This window comes from Callospermophilus lateralis, chromosome 11 (assembly GCF_048772815.1).
Source record: "Callospermophilus lateralis isolate mCalLat2 chromosome 11, mCalLat2.hap1, whole genome shotgun sequence".
NCBI classification, from domain to species: domain Eukaryota; kingdom Metazoa; phylum Chordata; class Mammalia; order Rodentia; family Sciuridae; genus Callospermophilus; species Callospermophilus lateralis.
The window spans coordinates 51,201,055-51,210,347 of record NC_135315.1 but is presented as its reverse complement, the minus strand read 5'-3'; the positions used below and the strand labels follow the sequence as shown (position 1 = coordinate 51,210,347).

Sequence of the window (9,293 nt, the reverse complement as noted above, 5' to 3'; positions counted from 1 at the left end):
GGCCCAAGAGTTCAAAGAAAGCCTGGGCAACATAGCAAGATTCCATCTGTGGTGGGGGGGAAAGTGATCACCTTGGTGGCTGTCTTGTGGAGATTGAGTTGGGTCATGGGAAGCAAAGAGACCAGTTAGGAGGGCTTTTCAGTGAGCAGTCCAAGTGCAGTGTGGCTAACTTAAAACAGAGTAGCAGGTTAGCAGATGGGTTTAGGATCTATTTTGGAAGTAGAGAGGAATGACCAATGACAATGGGAGAAAGATAGGTATCATCAGCTGCACACATCTGTAATACCAGCTACCCAGGAGACTAAGATAGGAGGATTGCAAGTTGGAGACTAGCCTGAGCAACTTTGCAAAAATCCTGTCTGAAAATAAAAAAGACAAAAAGGACTTGGAATATAGCTGAGTGAAAATGTGCCCCTATATTCAATTTCCTGTACTAAAAAAAAAAAAAAAAAAAAGCAGGGGAGGAATCTAGGAATGTTCAGTAGTACAGTACTTGCCTAGTATACCTAAGACCATGGGTTCCATCCCAGGCATGTAGCATGGCAAGAAAGAAAAAGATGATGTCTGGTTGCTGAAATGGGCTTAAACATGGAATTGCTCCTTCTACAGGAAACCTCAGGGAAGCAAGGAACTCTTTCCAACAGCAGGAGAGGAGCACTGAAATGGTCTAGTCTGGATCTGGAGAGATGAGCATATACACACGCCCACTCCCTACAGCCTGGCAAATAGCCTAGGGGTTGGCCTCCAGCTTCTTGACTCAGACACTGCCTTGTACCCCAGGGTCAGGTGGAAAGAGTGTCCCCCATGCACTTTAAGGGGTTATGAAGTAAGGGTGAGATACCTGTCTCTGACTTCTTTGATAAGGAAAGGAAGTTGGGGAGCAGGGGGTCCTTCACTTGATGCCTCCTCTGCAGAGAGAAGCTGAGAAAGGCAAAAATCTGGAAAAGTCTGTGGCTTGGGGGCAAAGAACCATTACAATCCTGCAAACTAGGGGCTGGGAATATAGCTCAGCAGCAGATCACTTGTCTAACATGTACAAAGACCTTGATTTAAACCCAGAACAAAAATCAATGACAAAAATCCACCTCCATTACCCCAGGCAGGTGGTGTCTTCTCACCCTACCAGCTGGAGAGACTCACTTTCCTTCTGCATCCAGTGGTTTTAGCTCCCATCTCTACCCCAAACCCAGGGTCACAGCCTGCTGAGTCCTCCTGTAGCCTCAGGGCCATTTTCCTCAGTCTGGATTGCAGTAAGCACTTTTTCTGCAGCCTACCATCCACCCATACACACTTGTCTGTTACAGATTTTTTTTTTTAACATATAATAAGGTAATAAAACCTGGTACTTAAAAAAAAAAAATTCAACTCCAACCTCTCCCTGGAAACCCAGCCACCTGTCTAGGCTCTCCAGAAGAGAAAGGGAGATGGGTGTCCTTATCCTCCCTCTCCCATATCCAGAGCCAGTCCTGAGGTCTGTGCCCCTGATCTCTGCTCCTCCAGCCATGCATTTGTATCAGTTCTTAACAAAATTTGCAAAAACAAGAGTAAATAAAGAGAGTTCTGAAACATACATAGAGGGAAAGGGAAATGGGGAGTTTGATGATGGTTGTAAAATGCCACTTGATGCCACTGAGGTGTACACCTGAAAATGGTTGAGATGAGCTGGTTATGGTGGTGCAGGCCTGTAATCCCACTTACTTTGGAGGCTGAGGCAAGACAATCACAAATCTGAGGCTGGCCTGGACAACTCAGTGAGACTCTTTCAAAATTAAAAGTAAAAAGGGCTGGGGAAATAGTTCAGTGGTAGAATATTCCTGGGTTCAATCCCCAGTACCAGGAAAGAAAGACAGAGAGAGAGAGAGAGGGAGAGAGAGAGAAAGAGACAGAGAGAGAGATGGGGGGGCAGGCTAAGATGGTAAAATTTTTTTATACATTTATTTTTTAGTTTTGGGTGAACACAATATCTTTATTTGTTTTATGTGGTGCTGAGGATCGAACCCAGTGCCTCACGCATGCTAGGCAAGCGCTCTACCACTGAGCCACAACCCCAGCCCCTAAGATGGTAAATTTTATGTTGCATGTATGTTATTAAAAAAAAAAAAAAAGACAAAGGACAGATGTTCTTTGACATATAAAACCACTGACCGGATAAAAACTCAAACTCTCAGCAGGGCATACTAGTCCTTTAACCATGTGGCCCAAGGAGTCTCCCTAATCTGCCTTCATTCCACTTCAGCCTACTCACAGTTCAGCTACATCATCTGCTCTTTCTCATGCTTTTTTTTTTTTTTTTTTTTTTTTTTTTTAACCACCTGCATTACTGGGGATTAAACCCAGGTCCTTGTGCATGCTAGGCACACCACTGAACTACCTTCCCCAACACTTTTCATTTATTTTATTTTTTAACTAAATGTGGTACTGGGGATTGAACCCAGCGGTGCTGTAACACTGGACCACATCCCCAGCCCCTTTTAAATACTTTTATTTTGAGACAAAGTCTTGCCAAGTTGCTGAGGCTGATGCAATCTGCAGTCCTCCTGCCTCAACTTCCCGAGTAGCTGAGATTACGGGCAGTTGCTACCACATCCAGCTCCTTTCTCACTATTTATATTCAGCTGTCTTGGACTTACATGTCAAGACCTATGCATGAAGTTAACATTTTCAGCACTTTCCATATATCAAGCACTGTACTACACATTTTACCTATCTGATTTCATCAAATAGGAACCCTAAGTATAGGATAACATCTCCATCTTGTAGGTGGGAAAACTGAGAGTTAATGAAATTTATTTATTTTGTCCAGTTTCACACATCTAAAACTCACTTCTTTGATGATCCTTGATAGAACTAGCAATCAGGTTCCCTGGTGTTTCATATACTTCTGTGTAATGTATTTTACATGTCAATCTCCCAAGACCCCAGTTATCTAGGGTCAGTACCAAGTCTTATTCATCTTTAGAGTCCCTCTGAACTACCTAACACAGTGCTTGGCATACTGTCAGCAGCCAATAAATGTTAGTTGAAAGAAAGAAAGAAAGAACAGGGGCAGACCCAGAGGAAGGGAAGGAGAGAGAGGCAGGGGATAGGGTGGAGCGAGTGGGTAGGCCAGGCCTGGAGGTTGCAGGGTGTGCTGCCAAGCTCAGGAAATTTTTTTTTTGAGGGGTGTAGAAAAGGCAGGGGATGTGGGGCAGGCATAGTAGGTGCCCTTGGTGCTGGCTTGGCAAAGTCAATGTCAAAGCAAAGTCAGTATTAATGAAAGAGTGCAGACAGCTCTGGACGGTAATCAGGAATCCTGGAATCTAGGGCAGCCTGCAAAAAGAGAAGTTGGGGGCACAGTGTCCTGGAGAGGGCAGGGTGGAAGAAGGAAAAAAAAAAAAAAGTTGGCCCTGGGAATTTCCGGGGACAAAAGATCAGGAAGCTGCCCACAGAATAATCTCTTCCTTCGGTGGGAGTCCAGGTGTACCTGGGCTCTTCAAACTCCTCCTCTCACTGGAGGCCTCTATAGGACAATTGCTTTTCATTATTCAGGTCTCTGCTCAAGTGATACCACTTCAGAGAGGCCTTCCCTGATCACCTGACTACTTCCCTTCTCCCTATATTATATTACAGATTTTTTTTTTCCAGTACCAGGGATCAGACTCAGGGACACTCAACCACTGAGCCACATCCCCAGCCCTTTTGTGTATTTTATTTAGAGACAGGGTCTCACTGAGTTGCTTACCCCCTCGATTTTGCTGAGGCTGGCTTTGAACTTGCAATCCTCCTGCCTCAACCTCCAGAGCAGCTGGGATTATAGGCGTGTGCCATCATGCCTAGCTATATTACAGATTTTATTCCCTTAAGAGCTCTACTTATCTGAAATGGTGCTGCCTATATATTTGTTTTCTTATTTATGGGCTGCTTGTTTCCCTCATGACAGCAGGGATTGTATGTGCCTTTTTTACCAATGCATCCTTGGTGTCCACAACAGTGATGGGCAATTGTAGGTGCTCAGTAAGTAGCAGTTGAAGGGTTATGCCCAGTTGACCTAGGTTGACCCTGAACATTGACTAGGGACTAGAGTCTAATGTGGACTCCCTTGGCATTCTGAGAAACTCTTACAAACACTGCTGGGTGGGAGCAGGCAGCTGTAGACCCCAGGAAGGTCTAAAAGGTTAGGATTTAGAGGGTTACAAAGCCAGATTTAGAATTTTTCTGTCTTCCATACAAGAGTCTCTACTGAAGTCTCCTTGCCCTGGCTGATATCTGCAAAAGGCCACAGGAGGTCCAATGAATGACACCCTGTTGCCTGGCTTCCTGGTAGGAAGATCTTTGTAAGAAACTGGGAGGCTGCGACACAGGGTCTGAAGATATGGGAAATGGTTTAACAGTTCCTGAGAGGGCACTGAAGGTGAGGCAGGAGGATCACAAGTTCTAGGCCAGCTTCAGCAAAACTTAATGAGGCCCTGTCTCAAAATAAAAAATAAAAAAAAAGGACTGAGGATGTGGCTCAGTGGTAAAGCGCCCCTGGGTTCAATCTCCAGTACCAAAAATAAAATAAGAGTTCATGAACGAAAAGAGAATTAAAAGGTGCAGACTGAAGGCTGGAGTACTGGGGCTCCCAAGGATTCCAAAGAGGATTGAAGATTAGAAGCTGGGGGCCACCAGGATTCTCCAGAGGTCTAAGGAATGAGGCCTGGATCCCATATATTTGAGGACAAATATATCCTGAATCTGATGTTGCTTTCTAACTGGGACCAGTACAAGCCAGTTCTTATTTAATGGAATAGAGATGAATTGGTCTGGGAACACAGCAAGGACAAAGACTTAGAGAGATGAGGTCACTGTCTCCCTTTGCCGCCCTTCTCTCTCTCTTTTTTTTTTTTCTTTCTTTCTACTATTCCACCACCACCACCCCACCCTTCCTAGGGATGGAACCCAGGTTGCTACACATGCTGCAAGTATTCTAACCACAGAGCTATGTATCCTATCCCCCCTCCCTTTTTATTTCTCTCTTCTTCTGCCCCTTTTCTTAGAACCCCTGCTCCATCTCTCTCTGACCCTCTCACGCCCCCTGCTGCTCTTTCCCTGGGCAGCAATGGCGAGTCTAAGGACCAGAATGATGGTAACAAGAAAATTCTAATCTGATCTCTGAGGAAGGAAAATGGAGTGTCAGAGGGAGTAGATGTGGAGGGAAAAGCTGGGTTCCTAGTTTCCAGAAAGTGACTTGTGTCTGTGTGTGCACGCCTGTGGGTGCTATTGCTGGGATCTCAGCCTTGATCACCACTTCTTCAGGGAAGCCCCCTTGACTCCCAGACTAGGTTAGAACCCCCTAGTCTCTATACTTCCACAACTTTCTCTTTCTCTCTCTTTTTTTCTTCTTATTATTAGAGATTGATTTTAAGCTTTCTACACACTAGGTAAGCACCCTACCGCTCAGCTACATTCCCAGCCTCTTTTTAAAATTTTTTTGAGACAAGATCTCACTAAGTTGCTGGCCTCAAACTTAAGAACCTCCTGCTTCAGCCTCCTGAGTAGCTGGGATTATAGGTGGGCACCATCACACCAGCTACTTTTACAACTTTCTGACTGCCTTTTTATGGCATTTATCAGTTTCCAATCATCCACTTTTTTGTTAGCATTTGAAGCCTCCCTTTCCCATAGGACTGTTGGGTACCGTGAGGGTGGGAACCAGGACTGTTTTTGTCAGTATATCTCAATGCTTGACACAGTGTTTGGTCCCTTGCCTGTACACAGTAAGTGTTTGTTGAATAAATGAGCATATCACATTCATAGGGGGTTTAATGGGAGTTATCAGTGCCATTGCTTGGGATCTGGGGGCAGCTGTGAGTCCAGATGTCCTGGCTTCTGCTCAGGGCCCTGTCCATGTCCAGTTTCTGTCCTTGTGCCCAAAGGCCATCCAAGCAAAAGGAAGCAGAAGAGTCCTCTCCTAGAGGGAGGTGGCATAGAGGTGGCATTAGAGCATTAGGGTGCCTTGAATCCGGAAACTCCTTGCTTTTCAGTTCTCTAACTGGAATTTCCAAAAGTACTTCCTCCCACTGCCCCCTTATGTTTTTTTTTTTTTCTTTTTCTTCTCAATGATGGGGATCACACCCATGGTCTAGTATACGCTAGGCGAGCTTTCTACCATTAAACTGTGTCCCCAGCCCTATCCCCCCTCCCCCCCTCCTTTATTATTATGTCAGAGTAACAGGCATGATTTTATAAGAAGGGATAGAAAAGGGGAGAAGGAGACACTGTCAAGGGAGAGAGGTCCTTTCAGAGAGGAGAAGGACTCCCCTCTTTTTTGTGGTCCTTTCTTCTTCTGTCCCAGAGTTCCCTTGAGGTACTGAAGAACTTGAACATCTCACTTACCTGGTAAAGCTCCCAGGAAGAGCCGGCCCTGAGGTTGGGTCCAAAGGTTGAGGAGGGGGCCAAGGCTCAAAGGAGGCAGAACAAGGACCTCTGTCTTCTGCCCCTGGCTCAAGACCACTCCCGACATACTCAGCTTCAACTGAAGAGGGATTCCCAAAACCAGGGGCAGAGCCAGCCCTGGCCCTGCCCCAGAAGACAGCACTACCTTCTGCAGTGTGAGAGACAGGGACAGGAGTAAGGGAGGAAAGAATGGGTTATACCTATTCTTTGTGGCCCCACTCTAGCTGCCTTAATTCAGTCTTTAAACCACACTTCCACCTACCGACTGTTCTCACCACTTACATCCTGCCCCAATTTTCCTGGTTTGACTTTCTATAAACCCCCCACCCCTTAATATAAGCTAAAGCTGTTTGCTTGCTGTAGGCAACTTTAAGATATATCCCTGGCACCCCACCCCTATCCTTAAACTTGCCTAATATTGAAAATTTGGAGCCCCTCATTGCTCTCAGGATTTACTGAATACAGGCAGCACCCCCCCACCCTCCCCCTTTACTTGATCTTGGAGATGAAGACTGAGCCAAGAAGGGGTCTCTGGTTCCCCAAGGGCAAGGAGATGGCCTGAGCCTGCCGCCAGCTTAAATTCCAAGTCCAGAGAAAAGGCCAAGGGTTCTATGTGAGGCTGAGGAATGTCTGCAGGGAGAAAAAATCATCCTGAGACCTCAAGGCTGGGGTTTCATGGAGAGAAGAGCCTAGTGTTGGAGGGAGACAGAGGAAGACAGAGCTGGCCATGGAGGGAAAAACAGTCTCCAAGAAGTCTACCTTGGAGAATGAATTCTGCATGTGTCCCCGGAGGGAAGAACAGCCCAGGTTGTAACTCCACATCACAACTTCTGAAGGTCGTGGAGGGAAAGGATGAGGACTGGGCTTGTTGGCCTAGCCAGGTATCCCGCCGCAAGCAGCCATCCAGTGCAGGGACGAGCTGGAGTGGGTGCAGAAGAGGAATAATGTTGGGCCGTTGAAATCAGGGTATGTGAGCCTCAGTCCCAGCCTCTCCCCACTCAATTTATTTCCCTTTGAAACACAAACATTTGGCTTCCCCCACACAGCTCTTATCCTATCTTCTTTCCCTAAAATTTGGATTTCTATTTCCACAGCTTAGTCTTGGTTCCTACCCCTGTGATTTAGTTACCGGCAACCGAAGGTTGGAGGTGGGGAAGAGCAGCCCTCCCAGGGCAATCCTCATGATGGACTGGGGTTTGCTGTCCAGGGGCCCAGAGACCTGTCTCAGGCGCAGTATCTCCTCCCCATTCACCCACAGCAGTACTGAGTCCCCTTCGATCTTCACTTTCACCTGCAAAAGGAGGTGAGAAGTAGACACAGAGGCCCCTGTGGTCTGTAACTTCCCCTTTCCTCTGAGACAACTCAGTATGGTTCTAAGAATGTGCACTTGAAGACACAGCTGGCATCCCTAGCTCACTCAGGTCTTCTCACTTATATATTATCTAAGCTTTCGAATTTCCATTTGAAAAAGCAGAGATAAGAGTAGCTACATCATGGAGGTTTTGTGTAGATTTGATGAGATGCCAATGACAAAGGATGCCAATAATTTGGTTCTGTTTTCCTTCTTTATACCAGCCCAAGACACCCCTTCCTGAAGGAAAAGAGTTAGCTTACCTGGTGCCATTTCCCATCATCCAGCCGAGGTCCAGCACCTACTGTAAGCTGGGCCAAGGAATTGAGCAGTTGGATTTCAGGTTTGCCATCTCGAAGCCCCAGCATGAACCAATCATCCTTAGCATTAGTATCCCCATGAAAAATCACTCCCTCTGGATCCCAGGTTCGAAATTCAAAGGAAGAGGAGGTTCTGATAGGATGAAGAAGGAAAGACTGCATATGGGTGTGTCCTTTGAGGTGGAAGAGGTGGAGTTCAGGGAGACAGAAAAAGGGAGACATGGAAAGGTATAGACAGGGTAGGGTCAGGGGGCTGGGTCCAGAGGATAGGTGAACCCCATACTTGTTGATCTTGCTGAGGTCAAAGGTCATTACAGCTACAGGCTCTTGTCCTAGGCCATTGCTGAGGTGCCTAGCAGGAGGGTCCTGGGCCCTCTGTTAGAAAAAGAAGATAAAAACAAGTTGGGTGAAGGACACATCAGAGATGGTAAGAAACACATTGCTACAGGACCAGAAGAGAAGAGAAAAGAACGTAGCCAAACTGCAGTTCATTTAAATACACACATAGCTGAGGACCCTGTCCCACTTCTGCACCTGGGTAGGAAGAAGGTGTTCCAGAGTCCATCCCTGGTGAGTGTGAGGTGGCAGCAGCAGTGGCAGCAAAAGTAGCAGCAGCAGCAGATGTGAGGTGACCAGTGGGCCTCTGCTCTCCATAGTCAGCAGCAATCCACTCTGTGGCTCAGACAACTCTGAGGAGAATGTGTGGGGGAGGCACCCTTGCACATGGGTGGTGGAGGGTTAAAGGTTACCCCGGGGGGGAAGAAGGGGGGGCAGGAAACTGGGACACTGACCCTGCGGCCCCTCTGAAGGTAACTGGGGTGAGGGACAGAGTCCCTCCATTACCATCCCCCACAGCAGAGGACAAGTTTACGAGCTGAGAGAAGACATTCCATGTCCCCTCTTCTTCCCTAGACCCTGACCTAGCATTCTATCTACTTGCAGAGGATACTTAGCAGATCTGACATCTGCAAAGGATCCTGCCCTGCTCAATTAGCATCAGGGCTAGAGATGAGACATGGAATCTCAATTATCTGGCTGAATGACCTTAGGAAAGTCACCTCACCTTTGTGCTTCAGTGTCGTTGTCTGTCAAATGAAGGAAATAATCATTTCTTTATGGGATTGCTGTGCATGAGGGTTCACTGAGATAATGCAGGCACAGTGTCTGAACTCCTCCCTAAGTTTTCCCAGGCCTCTTGACACTTGTCT

At 46.7% G+C, this 9,293-nt stretch overlaps 1 protein-coding gene across 3 annotated transcripts; it reads right to left on the bottom strand.

Annotated features, from left to right (window-relative positions):
- Positions 1-5,780: 5,780 nt before the first annotated feature.
- On the bottom strand, positions 5,781-8,739 carry Shbg (sex hormone binding globulin). Of its 3 annotated transcripts, none has more exons than XM_076870884.1 (8): positions 8,620-8,739; positions 8,369-8,460; positions 8,029-8,218; positions 7,544-7,705; positions 7,174-7,333; positions 6,908-7,044; positions 6,355-6,562; positions 5,781-5,929 (listed from the first exon to the last, which is right to left on the bottom strand). In XM_076870884.1, the coding sequence occupies exons 1-8, from the start codon at positions 8,737-8,739 to the stop codon at positions 5,781-5,783; spliced, it is 1,218 nt and encodes a 405-aa protein (XP_076726999.1). The 3 variants fall into 3 exon arrangements, with proteins under 3 accessions (XP_076726999.1, XP_076727000.1, XP_076727001.1); XM_076870885.1 differs by having other exon boundaries at positions 7,174-7,273; XM_076870886.1 differs by lacking the exons at positions 6,355-6,562; positions 6,908-7,044.
- Between the last annotated feature and the right edge of the window lie 554 nt (positions 8,740-9,293).